This window comes from Nicotiana tabacum, chromosome 19 (assembly GCF_000715075.1).
Source record: "Nicotiana tabacum cultivar K326 chromosome 19, ASM71507v2, whole genome shotgun sequence".
Lineage (NCBI taxonomy): Eukaryota > Viridiplantae > Streptophyta > Magnoliopsida > Solanales > Solanaceae > Nicotiana > Nicotiana tabacum.
The window spans coordinates 111,942,360-111,964,779 of NC_134098.1; the positions used below are offsets into that span (position 1 = coordinate 111,942,360).

The 22,420-nt window shown below is 40.9% G+C and overlaps 2 protein-coding genes across 2 annotated transcripts; one reads left to right on the forward strand and one right to left on the reverse strand.

Moving 5' to 3' along the window:
• Positions 1-238: 238 nt before the first annotated feature.
• On the reverse strand, positions 239-4,519 carry LOC107822471 (peptidyl-prolyl cis-trans isomerase CYP22). Its single transcript, XM_016649018.2, has 7 exons — positions 4,219-4,519; positions 3,866-3,889; positions 3,632-3,719; positions 2,267-2,359; positions 1,705-1,737; positions 1,323-1,379; positions 239-739 (listed from the first exon to the last, which is right to left on the reverse strand). The coding sequence occupies exons 1-7, from the start codon at positions 4,383-4,385 to the stop codon at positions 629-631; spliced, it is 573 nt and encodes a 190-aa protein (XP_016504504.1). The 5' UTR covers positions 4,386-4,519; the 3' UTR covers positions 239-628.
• A 2,287-nt stretch (positions 4,520-6,806) lies between these two features.
• On the forward strand, positions 6,807-7,415 carry LOC142173662 (uncharacterized). The gene has a single exon (XM_075239277.1). The coding sequence runs from the start codon at positions 6,807-6,809 to the stop codon at positions 7,413-7,415; it is 609 nt and encodes a 202-aa protein (XP_075095378.1).
• Positions 7,416-22,420: the final 15,005 nt, after the last annotated feature.

The following is a 22,420-nucleotide window of genomic DNA, read 5'->3' on the forward strand; positions in this document are numbered from 1 at the left end:
CTAAAAATCATCGAATGGACTTTGACCTAGGAAAGACACAATCCAGTGTTTATTGCTTGTTCCTTACGAATCTGAGAATGCATTATATTCTGATGGGAGAACCTTTAATCACAACCAGTCACATAGTCTATTGGAAACAGCCTCCCCACCTTCACTAGGTAAGGGTAAGATCTAAGTACACACTAACCTCCCCATACCCTATATGTGAAATATAATGGGTATGTTGTTGTAGTACTTCATGAAAAGAAGCCAAGTTATCCATCTTAGAACCCCAATTCCAAATGAAACAAGAAAAAGATATGTTAAAGAAACTGAGGAACAAACAGGAGGATAAGAAATATACTGCAACTTGGATGAGGTGGAAACTAATTTCCCCACTCAAATCATAGACCAACTCAAACTCAAGCAAAAAAGCTTTTGAGACTCTAAATTATCACCCAGTGAGAGGGAGGGGGGGGGGGAGCCTACTGTCTATTGTCAAAAAAACTCATTAAGAGCTCATGAATCAACTTAACAGGCCTTCTAGACTAAGCCAAGGAAATGCAACCAGGTACAGATGAGTGCTTTCATTTGCTGAAACCTTATGTCAATAGACCAAATCACTATGTGTATATTTCGTCTTCACCAGTTACATCTCCCCACATTCAGCAATCATGCATGCCAGCTTCGGTTTGTTGTTAGCTCCAACAGCCACATTCTCAATCTTTCTGACCACTAAAAGACCATCTCCAAGAACCCGCTGTAAAGAAAGCAGAAAAACAAATAAATCTATGACATAAGAACGGAAAAGAACTCAATAAGAAGTTTCTTATTTTTAGATGAAAATCAATTACCAAATGGTTGACACAATGGAAAAGCTCATAGCTGGATATTTATTTATCAGAGTATACTTTTATCAAATATTAGAGTGAATTGGATATAATTTATGTAAACCATAACGATATCTGATGAGTGATGACACATGAAACATTAGTACGCGTAAATTTATACATATACACATGAAACATTAGTACACATGAAACATTACGGAGATTTTAAAAAAAGGCTCTTGTGCCTAGGGGACTCAACATTTATACATGTACACGTAAAAAGATCTTTCACCTATATATACACAGTGCAATTTTTGGCAAAGGGGATTCAGTTGAATACCCCTTTGGTAAAGGTGGCTCCACCACTGATGACAGGTAATCTATCAATGAGTTCTCTAGAAGACAATATGGACCAAATCAAGGATGTTGATTCAAAACAAATTGAACTGAGACCTTGAATATGAAACGTGGATAAACAAAAAATGCACAAGCTAACGCAAAAGCAAAGCATACCCCAAAAACAACATGCTTGTTGTCAAGCCAGTCGCACTTTGCACATGTGACAAAGAACTGCATGGAGCAAACAATAGAATCAGAATCATAGGGGCTTTGTTCAGATCTAATCCACTTTTTTCCCCAGATAAGGTGGATTATGGTGTGTGTGTCTGTGTGTGCGCGCATCATAATGAAAGGATTCCACTTTATGAAGCAACCTTAGAGATCATTGACTTCACAAATATGCTAGCATAATCCAAATCCTGTCTTGGTTATACGGTGTTCTTGTTTTTCGTTTATGCCAGATCAGGATCTAGTTTGTGTGCCCAGTGTCATTTTACAACTTAAAACTTAATTAAGGGCGAGTACATTGATAACAGGAATGATCTTTATGACTTACCTGACATCCATTAGTATTTGGTCCACTATTTGCCTGCAAAATAAGGATTTCACAATTTACGTCAAAATAGAAGGTATGGATGCGCTTGAAGAATCAAATTTTACACGGTTGATTAAACATTCTTCAAGTAATTTAAATTGATATAATTGCATACAAAAACTCTAATACGAAGGTAATGAAACCAAACATATTCATTACATATCAGTGTCTATGCCATCAAATACACAATCCTGATATATCCAAGGTAAAATTTAATTCTACCTCGCTCTGGTGCATGGAATCTGAGACACCAAGGAGTGATTGTTTTTGGAAGTGATTAGAGTCATATAGCTTCTTTTTGTATATGAGGTTCTCCATACTATAATATGCCCTAATTAGTATATATTGTAACCATTTACATGAAAAGCTATTACATCAGGTTACTCACGTGGAAATTAGATGAATGAAAGAAAAAGCTTACAATTCAGTAGAAAATAATTACACAGATTGTCATATTAATTATTAAAAAGAACAAATTGTGATTCCCATTAGCAAGAAAGAGACACATGAAATGAACAGATACCATTGACAATAGGCCAGGACCAGTGTGCTTGGCAATAAAGTTTTCATCCTCAAACTTGCTTCCATATATGGAAACACATCCACTACCATCTCCCTGTAGGAAAAAAAGAAAGAATTAGACAATGTTAAGATAGATTAAGAATAACGCTAATGTATCAGAAGTAAAACCAGTTGACAACTTAATATGTAACCTCTGAATAATTAGGAACTATTATCAGTCCAAGATGTAATTCATAGTTAGCTGATTCATATGCAGAATTGGACTCCTACTTTGACAATCATCTGGTATTTACACCTTTGAGTAATCAAAAAATTGGAGCAGACTACATATCCAATACTGATTGTGAACAAAAGAACTTATCAGCATACGTAATCTTTGATTCATTGGAAACTTTAGAGTTCAACAGCATACACAGCATTAAGGATGAAGGGGTAAGTTCTCTATTCATTTATTTTCTTTTTCTTGGGGGATGAAGGGTTAAAGTGAAGAATCAACTCTTTTAATCAGAAAGCTGAAGGGCATCATGACTTAGAGAGATTAACTCTACATCACATGATTTCTAATCTCAAGCAAAGCAAATAACTTCTCTTTTACAGAGAAGAAAGCAAACACATAGAAAGGTTAAATAAAGCGTATCCTTAGAAAGAATTTAATGAAAATTAAACTGACGAAGTCAAACTCCGAAAAAGAAAGCATTTTCTTAATATTCTTACATATGTGCAATCATTAAATGCATATTAGAAATTTAATTGGGAGGATTAGCAAGAAATATATGCTGGCATTTGGGGTAGCAACCCTTCTGGAGGAACAGGGGACATCTCAGGAGGTGTATCATTTTAAGAAAGAACAAGGAGTACTTTGGAAATTGGTGACATTTCATTTATCAAAAAATGGGAGCACACTTTATGCGTTTTCATATGTGATGGAGGGTCTAGCCATCATTTAGGCTGCACTGCCATCTTCTTTGCAAAAGTTAATATACCTGTATGATTCACATGAAGCAATCAAGGAAAACTAAGCGAGGGAAGGTTGCATTCAGAATGTAATACTTGACAAAGAACTCTATGCTCATTTTCACTGACAGATGATGGGGCAATGATGAAGGGGCAAGGGATGCTCACGCCAATAATTATGGGAGACAGATGCATATAAACCAAGGTGCTCAGAGAAATTATAAAATATGTCAAACAGGTGTTAACACACACTTTTCAACCAAAGAAGCACATAGTTAGGGTCTCACACAGACAGAGAAAAGCCCCTCATAAAGTCGTCAATCACCCCAGTTCCTATGGAACTGGAAATCTTCATTACAAAACAGATCTCAATATAAAAACCTAGTACAAGGCTAAAGCTAAAGAAAGCAACCTTTAGGAAATCACCACCTTGAATCATGAAGTCCTTAATCACCCTATGAAACTGACAATTCTTGAAACCTTGTGGTACTCCTGCTTTCCTGCAAAACCAAATTTGAAGATGAGTACGACAACATAAGCAAAAGCCACTAGGAAGTAGTAATATAATCCCCAATAATTCTTTCACAAACCAAGAGTTAGCATCATATACAACCAAAAGGGAATGAACAAAATTTGACAAACTGACCTGAATTCTCCAGTGCACAGTTGCCTGCAATGAAGCAATTAAAACAACTTTAGAATAGAACTTAGTAGTCAATAAAGTTAATCTTGAACTCCCAAGTTAGACATGAGCAACTGCCCAAATTACAACAAATCTGCAAGGGATTAAGCTTATATATCAATATCACTAACTACCGAACACCTTCCGTTAATTATTCCGTTTGATTAAATTTTACACACTTAAATGCAAGTAAACAAGGGGGTTCACTTGTAAGTGTTAGCCTCTAATGAGACGAGGGTAGAGACCTACAAAGGAGTATGAAATATTATCCCTGTTAACATAGTTTAAATTCATTTCTTTTTGAGAGGGGTTTAAACCTGAAATTCTCAGCAGTTTTGGGAGCTATATCGGCGAAGAGCTCCATCTTGATGCGACCAGCAGGGATGTTGCCGATGGTTATGTCAAAAAACACAACTGGGTTCTTTTGTACTTGTGGCCTTAGGTGCCACTCCACCACTCCTCCTCCCACGCCGCCCGACGCCATTTTTTTGGAAGTACAAAAGCTGCGATTAGCGGAAGAATTGGCTCTGCTGCTGCTCTTGGGAGTTTTCCAGTAGCCAATGTTTCCTTCTTCGGGTTTGCACAACAAAAAGGGAGTTTTTCAAATCCTTATTCCTTACGCGAGGACTGTGAAAATTAAAACCTATTTTGATGTTTAAATTAAAATTACTACAATAAATATCCTGTTATGGAGTACTATCATTTACCATGATCTGGTTTTAATTAAAAGAAAAATTTTATTTTTATTTTACTAAAACATGCCCCTTTTCACTACTGTAGCTATTTCAGGTGCTTTTATCGATATATTGTTAATATGTGTATTTTTATTTCACTTGCTATCTACCATAAAATAATTGTATAGGGAAAAATCATTTTATATTAAATGATTGTATGATAGCGTGACACATGGAACTGGAGACAGATGGAAGATGAAGCGAGTAGAAACCGGGTTCGAAGACAACAGCTTCAGTTGGCACCGGGAAGATCCCGAAGGGAACACAGTCAACAGAATCAAATGAATGTTTGTCACCACATGACATTTAATGAAAAATATTCCTCAGTATTAAATAACACAGTCGTTGCAGAGAATTTTGGCATTCATGACCTACCCTTACATATCCATCAATAACCTCCATTATTGTCATTTAAGAAGGGCTTGATCCTAGGACCTTGTTCCCTAGGTATAGCTATAAATAGTGGCTTCAATAACCATTGTAACACGCGAAAATTCTAACAAACTTATGCTACACAATATTCCAAGTTGAATAATACTTTATTTTCTGTCTAACGTTATTGAACCAAGTTGTCTGTTATTTTATCTTGATTTCAATGTTAAGTATGGCATTTTATTTAATTTATTTATCATTTTGGGATCAAATCGATTCGCTTGTCTATAAACCACGCTATAAATTTAACTATACCATTTTACGAATAAATAGTTTGGTGCCCACCGTGGGGCTTAGACAACTGCGTAATTGAGTTGATCCCTACATCTATTACTAGCATGTTTGATTTTTTACATCACACATAACGTTGAGGCACAAGAGAATCTACCTCAACATGAGGATTCGATTAGTGACACTCACAACAAGGAGGACGTGGAACCCCGGTCCATGGCGGGTGATATCCCTGACACGTACGGGAGACGACTCCTGATGATGCTGAAGATGAGCACGTTGCGAAAACGGTGAGGATCTTGAGAGAACAGCAAAAGGCCATCATGGGTCATCTCTCATGGCAAGATTAGACCATGACAGAACTAAAACAAGCGTTGTCAGGTGCTTCCAACAATGCGAATGGAAGAGGCCCAGTTCCTCTCGGTGCTCCCGCAAATCAAACAGTGCAAAGGGTTGATAAAAATACCCCGAGGGGTGAGGTCGGCTTAGACGGGGCCGGGGGTATCAGCAACGGATCTGGTAACAACAATAGTAATTATCTCTTCAAAACCAAGCTTATGCGGTTTATGAGGGAAATAAACGCTCGAAAGGACCAAATTTTGGGCGCACCATCAGTGCTGAAGGGCCCGGACTCATAGAAATACACCCAATTGACGTTCAAACCGAGCGCAGCAGCAGAGTTAATTCTAAAGCGGTCCAAAATGCCAGATATACCGAAATATGATGGGACTTCGGACCCTCAGGAGCATATCACCACATATACAACGATGGTGAAAGGAAACGACTTGGATCAAGACGAGATTGAGTCGATCCTGCTGAAGAAGTTCGGAGAAACCCTTATGAAGAGGGCCCTGACGTGGTACTCACTCTTACCCCCAACACTCAATAGATTCCTTTGAGATGCTCGCAGAATATTTCATCAAGGCCCATACCAGGCCAAGAAGGTCCAGGTCTAGAAGGCGGACATATTCAGAATTTTGCAAAAAGAGTTAGAGTTGTTGCGTGAGTTCATGACCAGGATTCATAAAGAAAGGATGTTTCTACCGGCCGTGTTAGATGAATGGGCAGCTCAGTCATTTACTAAAGGGTTGAACCCGAGGAGCTCCGACGCCTCCCGAAAACTTAAAGAAATCCAGCTCGAGTTCCAATCAACTACATGGGCGGATGTCCATAACCGTTATGAATCAAAGATAAGAATATAAGATGACCAGCTCAGGTTTCCGGCATCAACTAAGGTTCGGGATCGGGAAAAAAATAGGGATAAATCGAAGGATGATTGTGATGCAAATCGACGATCTTCTAAGGGCCGATTTTTGCCCTACGAAAAGGCCGAAGGATGCGGCAGAGGGTTCTGGTTAGCGGATAGGTTCGCTCCCGATAGAAGAACTGACCGCGACCGGAATAATAGGTCATGGCAAGACAAAGAGGTATCGGGTTCCCATGATTCCACCTATCCCAGGTTGTCGGAGTATAATTTCAATGTCAGCATAGTAGTGTTGGTCTCGGCAATGAGAAACATCAAGGAAGCGTGGTTCCCGAGGCCAATGAGATCTGATTCCAGCCAGAGAGATCTTAATTTATGGTGTGAATATCATGGGACTAATGGCCATCAGACTGGGGACTGCCGACATCTGCACGAGGAGGTGGCAACATTGTTAAAGAATGGCCATCTCAGGGAATTCTTAAGCGACTGGGCTAAGAATAATTATGGTCGCAGCCAAGACAACGCAGAGCCCTCGAATATAGGGGAATACCCTCCTCGACTAACTATCAACATGATTTTTGGGGGGAACGAGATCAACATTGTAACCTTTTTGGCGGCAAAAAATACAAATGTGTCGGTGACTCATAGCAAGAGACGGTGGGAAGTCGCCGAGGACGACATCACCTTCACAGAAGAGGACGCTGATGGACTTTTACTGCCACACAACTATTCCCTAGTACTTTCTCTTTACGTTTTAGATTTCAAGATCAAACGTGTTTTGGTTGACCCAAGAAGTTCAGTCAACATCATTCAATGGAGAGTGTTGGAACAAGCTAAGCTAACTGGAAGCATCGTTCCGACAATAAAACTCCTCGTCGGGTTCAACTTGGAAAGTGTGACAACCCGAGGGTAGATCATACTGCCCACGAACGCCGAAGGGGTCATGAAGACTACCTTATTTTAAGTAGTAGACGATGACATGAGCTACAACATAATTCTTGGCAAACTATGAAGGTCGTACCATCAACATATCACCACCTTCTAAAATTCCCAACTCTATAGGGAATCAAACAAATAAGAGGAGATCAATAGGCGGTAAGGGATATGAAGGCGATCTCGGTTTCCAGCAGTAAAGGGAAAGAACACGCAGCATATCAATTACAGGAACTGACGCCTGCTCCCGAATCAAACGAAGATGACAAAGGGGAGGAGTCGTCGGAATCCCACCAGGTACCAAGATATTTACAGGTACCAGAAGAAACGGATGCGACCAAGTCCATGACGGAAAAGCTTGAACAAGTGGCATTGTTTGGGAAGTTTCTAGAGAGGAAATTTCACTTAGGGACGGGACTAAACCCCGAGCTTAGGTTAGAATTTATTGAATTTCTTAAAACTAACATTGATTGTTTTGCATGGTCGCATGCGAATATGACAGGTGTCCCGCTAGAGGTAACCGTTCACAAGCTAAGTCTAGAACCAAGCATCCCGCTAGTAAGGCAAAGAAGAGCCCAATTGCCGAGGTCAGAAATAGGTTTGTTAATCCCGATAAGATTAAAGCCATCGAATACATTCCAGACCAGCTGACAAACGTTAAAGAAGTCCAAAGACTAACCGGAAGACTGGCCGCTCTAAGCAGGTTTATTTCTCGGTCTTCAGAAAAATATCATCACTTTTTCTCACTTTTGAAGAATAAGAACAACTTCGAGTGGACTACAGAATGCCAACAGGCTTTAACAGACCTGAAACAATATCTATCAAGCCCTCTGTTACTATCAAAATCGAAGGAAGGCAAATAGTTACTAATATACTTAGCGGTATTTAAGGTAGCGGTAAGTGTCGTTCTAATCCGGGAGGATGAAGGTACATAATCTCCTATCTATTATGTTAGCAAAATTTTATTGAGAGCGAAAACTCGTTATCTGCACCGCAAAAAACTGACCTTAGCTCCCGTAGTTGTCACTCAAAAGCTTAGGCCTTATTTTAAGTGTCACCCGATAGCCGTAGTGACAACTTTTCCCCTGCGGAATGTCCTTTACAAACCTGAGTTGTCAGGTCAACTAGCCAAATGGGCAGTTGAAATTAGAGAATTTGATATCGAATATAAGCCCAGGACTGCGATCAAATAACAAGTTTTGGCCAACTTTGTGGCTGATTTTAGTCCCAGGCTACTACCTTTGGCCACAAAGGAAGCTGTGATGGTGTTGAAACATTACATCAGGAGTTTGGACCTTGTTAATAGACGGAGCCTCCAACGTGAAAGGGTCCAGGCTTGGGGTAGTCTTAATCACGCACTCGGGAGAAGTCACGAGGCAGGCCATAAAAATTGTTTTTTTGACTAATAATGAAGTCGTTTATGAGGCTTCGATTACAGGACTTGAAATGGCCCGGGGACTAGACTCTGATGTCATTAAAATCAAATTTGATTCCTAAATAGTGTTAAACCAAGTATATGGAATCTTTGACACCAAATAGGAGAGCATGCAGCAATACGTGGTTAAGGTTCAATCTTTGCTCGCACGATTCAGGGAATGGTCGATTTCCCATATCCCGAGAGAAGAAAATGCAGAAGCGGATGGATTGGCCAATTTAGAATCGTCCATAGAAATGAAAGGTTCAGATTCTGGTACCGTCGTTCAGCTCATGCATTTGGTACTGGATGTGGACGGTATTTATAAAGTAAATACAACAAACCTAGTCTGCGACTAGAGGAATGAGATCATTGACTACCTTGAGCACAACAAGCTGACCGAAGACCCGAAGGCATCCCAGGCACTCCGCACCAAAGCAGCTCGTTACAACTTCTAGGGAGGGCAGTTATACAAAAGGTTGTTCCAAGGCATGTTGGCCCGATGATTAGGAACCTCCGAGGCTAATTACATCATGAGAGAGGTTCACGAAGGAATTTGCGGGAATTATTCAGGTGAAGCTTCATTGGTGCTAAAATTAGTTAGGGCGGGATACTACTGGCCCCGGATGGTATAAGACGCTAAGGCATTCATTCATAAATGTGACAAGTGTCAATGCCATGCGTCGTTGGTGCACCAACCGGCAGAACTACTATATTCGGTATTATCCCCATGACCGTTAATGAAATTGGGGATGGATATAGTCGGGTTGCTACCATCGGCTCCTGGAAAGGTAAGATTTCTTTTAATTTTAACTGATTACTTCACAAAGTGGGTTGAAGCATGTCCTTACTAGAAAATCAGCGAGCGCAAAGTGGTCGATTTCCTATGGGAAAACACAATCTGTCGGTTCGGAATACCGAAGGAGATTGCTTGCAACAATGGGCCACAGTTCATAGGCTCAAAGGTCACAAAATTCCTTGAAGACTTGAAAATTAAAATAATCATATCTTCACCATACTATCCGATCGCAAATGGGCAAGCAGAATCAACCAATAAGGTGATTATTCCAAACCTCAAAAAGTGGTTGGAAGCAGCCAAAGGCAAGTGGCCCGAAGAGTTATCGGGAGTATTGTGGGCATACGGACGATGGCCAACTCAAGCACGGGAGAGATACCTTTCTCTCTTGTATACGGAGCAGAAGCTCTGATCCCAGTGTAATTAGGAGAATCAAACTTGCGATACTTTCGGGCGGATAAAAAAACAAACAACGAGGTATTGCTGGTCAAATTGGAGCTGCTTGACGAATGCAGGGACTTGGCACACATAAGAATGGTGGCCCAGAAATAAAGAATGGAAAGGTACTATAACCGGAGGGCCAATATTTGTTATTTCATAGTGGGAGAGTTGGTTTTAAGAATAGTGACTCAAAACACCTGAGAGCTCAACGCAGGAAAGCTGGGTCCAACGTGGGAAGGCCCCTATCGGGTTTCAGCTGTCAACGGGAAAGGATCATATGAATTAGAAAACCAAGACAGAGTCAAATTGTTGAGCAACTAGAATATTACTTACCTCAAAAGGTATTATTGCTAATGGGCACCGCTTGTACAGAAAGTTTGTGTTGCACTCTTTTTTCCTTCACCTAGTTTTTGTCCCAAATGGGTTTTTCTGGCAAGGTTTTTAACGAGGCAGCAATGGAAATCATACTATGAATAAAACATCATCAGTAGAGATAAGACCTTTAAATGATAAGTTATGGAAACAACAAACCATTGCGGGATGGTTAAATAGTCTTTGACTTGATGGCAAATTCCTAACAGGAAGCAAATATTGTGTAACGACCCGGCCGGTCATTTTGAGAATGCTAGCCCCAATCCTCTATTTATTTATCCCTTTCTCTCATTTTGTGGTTACTTGACTTATCGGGGTGCTTGGTGTCGGATTCGAGAGAGTTTCAGGGTGGAATGGGACACACAGTCCCTAAATTGAAAGTTAAAGTCATAGGAGTTGACCGTAGTTGAACTTGCATGAAGACAAATTTAGAACGGAGTTTAGTTGGTTCCAATAGCTCCGTATGATGATTTTGGTCTTAGGAGCGTTACCGGATGTTGATTTGGAGGTCTGTAGGTCATTTCGGCGTTAATTGGCGAAAGTTGGAAAGTTGGATGATTTTTGAAAAGATTGACCGGGAGTGGACTTTTTAATATCGAGGTCAGATTCTGACTGCGAAAGTGGGATTAGGTCCGTAATGTCAATTATGACTTATGTGCAAAATTTGAAGTCAATCGGGCTTGATTTGATAGGTTTCGGCATCGGATGTGGAAGTTAGAAGTTCTAAAGTTCTTTAGGCTTGAATTGATGCGCAATTCGTGGTTTTAGCATTGTTTGATGTGATTTGAAGGATAGACTAAGTTCGTATGATGTTTTAGGACTTGTTGGTATATTCGGACGGGGTCCCGGGGGACCCCAGGTATGGTTTGGATCGAAATCGGACCAATTTTGGACTTAGCTTCATTGCTAACGTCACAGTCCTGCTAGTGTCATCGCACCTGCGGAGGGTTTGACCGCAGGTGCGGAGGTTGAAGCGCAGAAGCGAAAGGAGACCCCAGAGGCTGGGCTCACAGATGCGGACACCTGGGCGCGGCCTTTTCCTCTACAGAAGCGGAAGTGGAGGAGGGGCTTTGGGGCAGGTTCGCAGGAGCGGTCCATTTCTCCGCAGAAGCGGGCTCGCAGGTGCGAGCCATGGTCCGCATAAGCAAAACTCCTGGACCTAAATGGAATCCACACCCGCGATGGTTTTTCCACAAGTGCGGCGTCGCAGAAGCGACCCAAAGGTCGCAGAAGCGGAAATCTCTCGGCAAAAAAGGGGAAATTCGAGGGTTTAATTTCATAATTCATTTTTGGACCTAGAGAGCTCGGATTAAGGCGAAACTTTGAGGGATTTTTAGAGGAAGCATTTGGGTAATTATTCTTGGCTCGTTTTTTATTAATTCCCACGAATCTATTATTGTTTTCATCATTTAATTAGTATTTTTAGTTGGAAATTTGGAGGGAAATTGGGAAAACTTCTTAGGCTAAAAATTGGGGATTTGAAAGGCGATTTGAGGTCGTATTTGAGTAATTCTTGTATGGTTGGACTCGATATCAAATGGGTATTCGGATTTTATAATTTTACTCGGGTTCCGAGAATTGGGCTCGGGTCGACTTTTTGGAGCGATTTTTTAATTCTTTGCTAAAGTCGTAATTTTATTATTTAAATTAGTTTTCTATAGTTATATTTATAGTATGAAATTGTTTTGGCTAGATTCGAGCCGATCAAAGTTGGAAAATCGAGGGAAAGGCCTTCTTATTGATTGATTGAGTGAGGTTTGAGGTAAGTGACTCGTCTAACCTTGTGTGGGGGAAATTCCCCTTAGGATTTGGTATTGTTGTGATAACTTATGATATATGAGGGCCGTGTACGCGAGGTGACTAGTGCATACATGGGCTAAATGTTCAAATTCCGGTTTTATTTAAGTAGTTTCATTCCAAGCCTTAATTGAGTTACTTTACCATGTATAGTCATCATGTTTAGCCTAATTTCACATGTCTACTTGTCTTATCTCTTATTTGCAACTTGTACTACACGTTTAGTTGAATTACCTACTTTCTTGATTCCATGTTCCTTATTTAACTGTGGGATTCTTTACTTGAAATTTGCTATTCTTGAAACATCGTTGTTTCAGTTGTTATGTTTGGTTTCCATGATTATTGTTGAGATGATTGTTTGGTTGTTGCACGAGGTTTTTGTCGTGCCATTGTTATTGTTGCACGAGGTATCTTCCGTGCTGTTGTGATTATTGATACGCATGCGGTGGTATAAGGTCTGGGTGTTGAAATGCATGCGGTGAGATAAGGTGGGCTTGATACGCGTGGCTAGTAGGGGAATTACTAGAAGCCATGCGGTGTGATAATAAGGTGGGCTAAAATGCGGGATTCTATTTCGAGTAAAATAATTTTCAAAACAAAATATAAAGTCTCTCGCGGTGATATGAGGAAATATTTTGAGATATTTACTTTTGGGACTATGAGGCGATACCTCGGGAGTGCCCCTGTTGATTTCCTCTATTTGTTGTATTGTTGTTGATGTTCCTTAACTTGTTTGATTTGTGCTTTCCTTTCATGTTGTATTTGTCTTTCTTTGATTTCGTGTTATTACCTTCTGTAAATTCTCATTGTTCACTTCTCAGTCATTTCATTATATTATATCTTCTACCTTGTTTCCTATTATTTTCAGTAGGGCCCGGACCTGATCTCGTCACTACTGTACCGAGGTTAGGCTTGGCACTTACTGGGTACCGTCGTGGTGTACTCATACTACGCTTCTGCACATCTTTTTGTGCAAATTCAGGTATTGCCTACTAGACCAGGTACCAGTGAGCAAGTCCGTACGTGGAGACTTCAAGGTACATCTGCCAGCATCCGCAGACCTCGAGTCCCCTCTCTATCTTTATTATGTTGTTTCCTTATCCTTATTAGACTCTGATGTATAGGGATATTTAGTATTTCTCTTTAGAGCTTGTGACTTACATCTACCGGGGTTTGGGAGTCGTTATACTTGAATTATAGTTTTTGTTTATTACAGATGTTGATGTTTTGAGATTTGGCTTAATATTTCAGTTATTCTACATACTTCTTAAGCTTACCTAGTCTTAGAGACTAGGTGCCTTCACGACATCCTACAGAGGAAAATTGGGGTCGTGATAAGTTGGTATCAGAGCACTAGGTTCATAGGTGTTATAAGTCATAAGCAGGTTTAGTAGAGTCTCGCGGATCGGTACGGAGACATCTGTGCTTATCTTCGGGAGGCTATGGGACTGTTAGGAAAAGCTTCACTTATTTGATTCCTTATCGTGCGAAATTTTTTTTTCGGATTCTAAATTTATGTCTTACTATTCTCTCACAGATGGTGTGGACACGTACAGTTGGATCAGATGACCAGACACCAACGCCCAGTGCTAGAGCCACGAGAGGCTGGGGCCGGGGTAGAAGTCGAGGACGTCCACGTGGCGTAGCCAGAGCACCCACACGAGCTGCTACAGAGGAGCCACCAGTAGCTCCGGTTTGAAGGCAGGCACCTGAGACGCATGTTACTGTACCAGCCCTTGAGGAGACTCTCGCCCAGTTTCTGAGCGTGTTGAGCACTTTGGTTCAGGCAGGGTTGATACAACTTGCTCCTGCCACATCTTAGGCTGGGGGAGGAGCACGGACTCCCACAGCCCGTACTCCAGAGCAGTGGGTCCAGGTCGACCAGGTTCTAGAGGTCATACCAATACAACCGGTAGCCCCAGTTCAGCCCGAGGTTAGGGTAGCAGTTTCTGAGGAGGAGGAGCTCAGGCCCGAGAGGTACAAGAAGTACCACCCTCCTACTTTTAGTGGCTTGGCATCAGAGGATGCCCAGGGTTTCCTCGAGGAGTGCCATCGTATCCTCGATACTGTAGGTGTTGCGGAGTCTAATGGGGTTTTTTTCACTACGTTCCAGCTTAGAGGAGCGGCCTATCAGTAGTGGCGAGCATATGAGTTGGGTAGTCCGGCCAAGGCAGCTTCGCTCACTTAGACTCAGTTCTCAGATATGTTTTTGAGGGAGTATGTTCCCTAGAGCCTCAAAGATACATGGCACGCAGAGTTTGAGCAATTGCATCAGGGTTCTATGACTGTGTCGGAGTATGCGGTCTAGTTCAGTGATTTGTCTAGGCATGCACCAACCTTGGTTGCTACTATTCAAGAGAGGGTGCATCGATTTATCGAGGGGCTTAACCCCAGTATCAGATTGAGCATGGTCCGAGAGTTGGAGATGGACATCGCATACCAGTAGGTAGTGGGAATTGCTAAGAGATTGGAGGGTATGTTGACTCGGGATAGAGAGGAGAGGAAGGCCAAAAGGTCTCGAGAGTCTGGCACATACAGTGGTACCCGTGTCCTAGTTGCAGCTCGTCATGGTAGGGGCTATGTGGGTCACCATATTCATAAAACACTTCCAGCTTCCAGCGGTATTTCGGCCACTTCTAGGCCTCAGGCTCTCTATTATGAACCGCCATTGTCTAGTGCACCTCCTGCACGAGGTGCTTTCAGCGGTCAGTCCAGCCGATCAGGCTCGAGCCAGCCACAGCACCCACGTCCTCCGAGAGCTTGTTTTGAGTGTAGTGACACTCATCATGTGGTGAGTGATTGCCCCAGACTCGGGAGGGGTGCAACTCCATAGATTACTTAGGTATCGCGTGCTTCACCGGGTCCTCAGGCTATGGTTACATCACCAGCTACCACCTCACCTGCATAGCCAGCTCGAGGTGGAAGTCGAGCAGGTAGAGGTCACCTTAGAGGGGGAGGCCAGGCTAGATATTATGCCCTTCCTGCTAGGACGAAGGCAGTTTCATCCGACTTTGTCATCACAGGTATTGTTCCGGTCTGTCATGGAGATGCATCAGTCTTATTTGATCCAGGCTCCACTTATTCCTATGTGTCATCTTATTTTGCTCCGTATTTGGGTGTATCCCGCGATTCTTTGAGTTCTCCTATCTATGTGTCTACACCCGTGGGAGATTCTATTGTTGTGGACTGTGTGTATCAGTCGTTTTTGGTTGTTCTCAGTGGTTTTGAGACCAGAGCCAATTTATTGTTACTCAGTATGGTGGATTTTGATGTTATTTTAGGCATAGACTAGTTGTTGCCCTATCATGCTACCCTTGATTGTCACGCCAAGAAGGTGACGTTGGCTATGCCAGGTCTACCGCGGTTAGAGTGGAGAGGTACTTTAGATTATCTTCCTAGCAGGGTTGTCTCATTTCTAAAGGCTCAGTAGATGGTTTATAAAGGGTGTGATGCGTATCTGGCAAATATGAGGGATGTTAGTGTTGATACTCCTACCGTCGAGTCAGTTCTGGTAGTGACAGATTATCCAAATGTATTCCTAGCGGATCTTCTGGGTATGCCGCACGACAAAGATATCGACTTTGGTATTAAGTTGTTATTGGACACTCAGCAGATTTCTATTCTACCCTATCATATGGCCCCAACAGAGTTGAAAAAGTTAAAGGAACAATTGCAGGAATTTCTCGATAAGGGCTTCATTCGGCTCAGTGTGTCGCCTTGGGGTGCTCCAGTCTTATTTGTGAAGAAAAAGGATGGTTCTATGTGAATGTGTATTGATTATCGCCAATTGAACAAGGTTACAGTGAAGAGCAGGTATCCATTGCCCAGTATTGCTGACCTATTTGATCAGCTTTAGGGTGCCAGTGTGTTCTCTAAGATGGACTTGCATTTAGGCTATGATCAGTTGAAGATTCAGGAGCCAGATATCCTGAAGACTGCTTTCAGGACTCGGTATGGTCATTATGAGTTCCTTGTGATGTCTTTTGGGCTGACTAACTCCCCATCAGCATTCATGCACTTGATGAACAATGTATTTTAGCCCTATCTTGGCTTTTTCGTCATTGTGCTTATTAATAACATTCTGGTGTACTCCCGGAGTCAGGAGGATCATGAGCAGCACCTGAGGAATGTGCTTCAGACCTTGAGAGAAAGGAAGCTATATACAAAATTTTTGAAGTGTGAATTCTGGCAAGATTCAGTGGCATTTTTGGGTCATGTAGTAGCGAGTGAGGGGATCAAGGTAGATCCGAAGAAGATTTAAGTAGTGCAGAGTTGGCCCAGACCGTCCTCAGCTATAGAGATCTAGAGTTTTCTTAGCCTGGCGGGATATTATCGTCGATTTGTAGAGGGTTTCTCGTCTAATGCAGCACCTATGACCAGGTTGACCTAGAAGGGTGCTCCGTTCAGATGGACTGAGGAGTGTGAGGAGAGCTTTCAAAAGCTCAAGACTGCTTTGACTACAGGCCTAGTATTGGTATTGCCTACTGGATCGGGGTCCTAACGGTGTATTGTAATGCGTCGCGCATTGGTCTCGGTGCGGTGTTGATGCAGGACGGTAAGGTGATTGCCTACGTGTCTAGACAGCTGAGCTAAAAGTGCATGAGAAGAACTATCATATCGATGACCTCGAGTTAGCAGATATTATTAATGCCTTGAAGATCTGGCGGCACTATTTGTATGGTGTCCCTTGTGAGGTCTACACCGATCATCGGAGTCTATAACATCTGTTTAAACAGAAGGATCTTAACTTGCAGCAACGGAGATGGTTGGAGCTGCTTAAGGATTATGATATCACCATTATATATCATCCCTGGAAGGCCAATATGGTGGTTGATGCCTTGAGTCGCAAGGCAGAGAGTTTGGGCAGTTTAGCATATCTACCAGTAGCAGGGAGGCCTTTAGCCTTGGATGTTCAGGCCTTGGACAACCAATTTGTTAGATTGGATGTTTCCGAGTCGAGTCGAGTTTTGGCTTGTGTGGTTTCTCAATCCTCTTTTTATAATCGTATCAGGGAGTGTCAATATGATAACCCACATCTGCTTGTCCTTAAGGACACAGTTTAGCACGGTGATTCCAAGGAAGTCACTATTAGAGAGAATGGTGTATTACGGATGCAGGGTAAGCTGTGTGTGCCCAATGTAGATGGCTTGCGTGAGTTGATTCTAAGCACAATTAAGATTCTTATTAGCTGTTATAGACCATGCCTACTTGCTTTTTTACTTGCCATTCTCTGACTATGACTTTGTTAGACCTTCATGCCTTAAATTCCTAGTTTTGAGTCTCTATTTGGCTAATTCATGATTTACTATTGTAAGGCCCTGTAAAATTTTGCAAAAGAAAAATAATATTTCATGGTGCCGGACTAGGCTTACGTGTTTGAGGATTGTAGAAATTCTTCGTGGACTTTTTGGGTTGAACAATGCACCAGAAAGTAAAGGAAACGTTTTGGCAGAAAAACACATTTCTGCGATCCATTATGCGACCACAGAATCACTCTGCGGGCCGCATAATGGCCATAGAAGTGAGGCAGAAGAGGATCAGTCTGGAAGCAATTATGCGGTCGACTATGCGACCGCATAACTATTCTGCAGTGCATTATGCGACCGCAGAACAGCTATGCGGACCACATAGTGACCGTAGACACAGACAGATTTTTGGTCGTTTTGGTCAGCAATTATGCGACCGATATGCGGTTTGCATATTGATTATGCGATTGCAGAACCTGTTCCGGAGCTTCATTTTTGGGTTTTTAAAACCTGACCCTACTTCGTTAAATACACTCTTTGGGCCATTTTGAGCTATAATCTGACATTTTAGAGTGAGAGAGAGTGCCCTAGAGTGAGAAGGTGTTCTTCAATAATTGTTCTTCAATTCTTGTCCAAGTTTTGGAAGATTAAGAAGGGAAACTCACTAGGTCTTCATCCTATAGGTAAGATTCTATACCCTAACCCTCAATTTTGAATTTTGTCTAGAAATGGGTAATTAGCAAGATAATTTTGGGCATGAGAGTTGTTTATTTTACATGCATATGATATCAAGGGTATAGGAAGATTGTTGAACTAATCATGGTAAAGATTGGGTTGTGGGATGGTGGAATCCTCCATAAAAAGACCTTGAAACCTTAATGCACACCTAGTGTTTGATAAAATGCTCAAATGAGCTAGAACCATAATCATCTTCCTAATTTTGATTCAATTTATTGTATTTCTACAATAGATTGAAGTTGCTAAGAATTCCGGAACATTTTAGAGTTTAAGAAAGCTCAATTGAGGTATGTTGGCTAAACTATTCGCTTAGAATTGGATCCCACGATATTCATGTGAATTATGTAAGTCCCGAGTGGATCATTATAAAATTGTTGAAAGATATGTGTTCAACAAGTATTCCAAATGCTTTATTTATGTTATGTTATCAATTGACGATGTGTTAAAAATATGGGTTGTGCATTAGAAATGTTCGACTTCAAGTTAAATTCAAGCGAAGGCTATTATGCCAAATTTTGTGAAAAATCTCTATGTGCCTTAGACTCTTAATTGCTCACATGGGTACTACATGCCTTGATTTTGAATTGTTGTTGTTGTTGTTGATGATGATGTTGATGTTAGAAAGTGAAAAGGTGAGCATGAAATACTAAATATGGACAACGTGCCAAAAATGATTTTATAATTATGGCCATTAGTGCCAATGAAATGAAAAGATGTGAAAGTAATATGAAATGCGATTATTGATATAAAAAGGTTGATGTCTCGAATAAGACAGCCTAGCCGGTTGGGTCGTGATCGGACACCATGCCGCACACATGGTGGTGATTGTGCTGAAAATTATAATTGAAATAGTAATTGTGGTCGATGTCCTTAATGGATAGCCTAGCCGATCGGGTCGTGATCGGACTCCGTGTTAAAGATGGTGGTAGTGATATTGAGAGTAATTGTGGTTGATGTCTCTAATGAGATAGCCTAGTTGATCGGGTCGTGATCGGACTCTGTGCTAAGAGTACGGTGGTATTGGTATTGTGAATAATGGTATTGTGAACAGTGGTATATCGATACTAAAAATCTCCCAATGTGAGATATGGAAATTAATTTGAACACTGTCTTGATTCTAAATTGAGGTTTGATGTTGATTAAGGCTTCCATTGACATTATGATAATCTTGTTTGTATTATTTGTCATTCTATTGAGAGAGTATTTAGTTATACATACTAGTGTTATTCGAAAGTACTAACGTCCCTTTTATCGGGGGCGCTGCATCTTTAAATGGATGCAGGTGGTTCCACAGCAGGAGATATTGATCAGTGATAGTAGTACATCTTCTTCCTAGCTGATTTGGTGAGCCCCACTTCATCCCAGGGTCATGTATCTTTTGTACATTGTGTATTATGTTTAAGGTATAGCCGGGGCCTTATTGCCAGCATTATCATTGTACTCTTCTTTATCTATAGAGGCTCAGTCGACATAGTGTGGGTTGCGTATTGGTGCTGGGAAAGACAAACTATGTTACGTTGTGGTTTTATTACTTGTCCCACTTGAGACTTTAAAAATGATGAAAACCATTGGTAATGAATTGGTATTGTATACATGATCATGTTTTTGTCTAATTAATGAAAATATGTATTATCTTCATGCGTGAATGAGCTGTGGGTAGAAGGAAATCTAACAGGCTTGCTCGGTCGGGTTCACTCGGTTGAGCGCCAGTCGCGCTCCTCGGTTTTGGGGCGTGACATAATCTTGTTGTTCATAAAACTAAGCATGTATTCTTACCATGTTGACCTAAGTGATATGCCTCCTCAACTCTGCTAATTTTGCACATGCTATACGTTTTCGCTTGTTATGAACCTATATTGTCATTCTTTATGCTAAAATGACCCTATTAAGGTTGTTCTCTGTTGATTCTTCAGCTTTCATAATTAGATCCCCTACTTGAAATTACCTTAAGTTGTTTTTACCATGTTAATGTTTGAGACTTCTTTAGAAGTAGTCTATTATTCTATGATGATCAATCATGTCCCCTAAACCTGGAAAATGCAAGCATGAACTCGTCTTGTGTGTGTCCTCCAAACATGTCACATGAATTTGTCTATATGTCTTGGAGATAATTAGCTTTACAATCTCAAGAAATAAGTGTGTGGACTTCCTTCCTGGGTTAGTCAGGTCAACATATAGTCTGTTGCTTGTAATCATCTGTGAAGCTTTCGTTTGGGGTGGGTGTTTGTTTTATGTGATGTCGGGCTTGACTGTTGGATTCAGACATACTGCTGGTCCTATGAGCTAGGTTTTGAGTCTACTAGAGCCGTCGAAATCCTAGAAAAGCACTTGGATATCTGTATTAGGCCTATAGTGGTCATCTTCTGTAATTATTCATATTTGATTATTTCATTCGGGTTGTAATAACTTGTAATAACGAATGATGGGGAAGTTAATAAAAGAGGGCTTGGGTATTCTAATATTTGCATGAAAGGGTAGAAAATATGCCTATAGGGTCTATGTGATTTATGTGCCATTTTTTTTAACTTGCTTTATTTCTACACATCAATAGAAATACGACTATAGGAATCACGCACGCACTTCACTTAACTTGTCAAAATATGTCGACTCAAGTTATTGCTACACTGTTTTCATTCAACACTTAGACAACATGTCTATATGATGAATAACACATGTTTGTTACTGCCCATCTAGATACCATGTCTATAGGTTTTCATTTAATCGATCAATCAATTATTTCTATTGCTTTTAGTGCGTTGTCACTTTAGATATCATGACTATAGGATTCTAACCAATTAATTAGTCACTTTGTTATTATTATACTTAGACGACATGTCTGTAGGGATAATTATATAAAACATATTTCAACGGTTAGAAACCATGCCTATAGGACATTGACGTCTGCATAAGAAGCATGCTTATAAATCAACACTAGTAATGTGGTAACTCGTATCGCTTCACTGCCTCATCGCATAAATAATTAGAAATCATGCCTATAGGACTTGCGATGCTCTAACATGCCTATACGCTGCTTGTACAATACTGGAAATCAGAATCGCCTAGAAATTATGCCTATAGGATTTAACAATTCTAATGCGTCTTAACCCTCTAAACTATGTACTGCCTAATCTGCCCGCGTGCATTTGTTGTTTATGTGTGGAGGCTAACTTGGGCCTTTAATTGTCTTTATGTGAAGTCCTATCTATTTTGGATGTCGTCTATTTTTATCATTTTGAGCAACCTAAGCTGAGTCTAGAACCACCTAATAGTAGGTCCAAAGCCTCCTGGACCATAGGCATGGGACGGGCAGTGCACGCATAGGATACAATTTAGAATTGAACTAGAGCGCCTTTAAGTAATAACTTCAACATAGTAATTGAGCAGCATGAGATGATAGTCTGTGCCTGCTAAATAAAATGAGCAACCCCTACCTTAAGGGAGTTGCGAAGTATTATTTATGTTGAACGGGGTGATCCTTTAGGCTATAAAAAATTTAGGACCCCCCCCCCCTTTTTATTTTTGCTTTATATACTTGTTATTCACACTTAGTCATTTAACATAGACCAATGCAATTTTACCCTTGTAACCTTTAAGATTTGTATTGAGCATTTATTCTTATGTGTTACAATAAGAGGTTTCAACTCCTATATCCTTTTTTTCCTATTTGATCACCTAGCTTAATAACCTAATCCACAAGTGTAAAATTTGGCCGGGAACCACAGTTGTGGGCCTCGAATAGTGCCTAACCCCTTCTCTTTGAGGTAATTAGAGCCTTACCCGATCTTTGGTGACACAAACTAGTTAAATCAGAGTTATTTGCAAATAGGTACCCTAACGCACCTTAAAAATCGTTAGGTGGCGGCTCTTCTCTCTTAATACCCACATTTACAAGAGTTGTCACATGTCGAAGCCCGATTTCGCGAGAAAATGGGGCACGACAGCATGGCGACTCTACTGAGAATACTTAGGCTCTTACCATAATGAACTTGACTTATGTGGATTATTTCCCTTGTTTTTCTATATTTGTTTGAATTCCTATGACATGCACATCCCTTTCCTTATTTTCCTATATTTGTTTAAATTGCTATGACATGTACATCCCTTTCCTTATTCTCCTTTATTTGCTATGACTTGCATGACCCGTCTCCATTTCTTTCATCTTGTCTAAAACTGCTATATCA

Bases quoted from the DNA above. Each gene is read 5' to 3' on its own strand.
- LOC107822471 (XM_016649018.2), bottom strand. From the start codon at position 4,385: ATGGCGTCGGGCGGCGTGGGAGGAGGAGTGGTGGAGTGGCACCTAAGG. The intron at 1,738-2,266 runs GTATCTGTTCAT...CTTATTTTGCAG, and splicing joins GTCCTGGCCTATTGTCAATG to GCAAATAGTGGACCAAATAC. The intron at 1,380-1,704 runs GTAAGTCATAAA...TGCTCCATGCAG, and splicing joins CAAATACTAATGGATGTCAG to TTCTTTGTCACATGTGCAAA.
- LOC142173662 (XM_075239277.1), top strand. From the start codon at position 6,807: ATGAGAAACATCAAGGAAGCGTGGTTCCCGAGGCCAATGAGATCTGAT.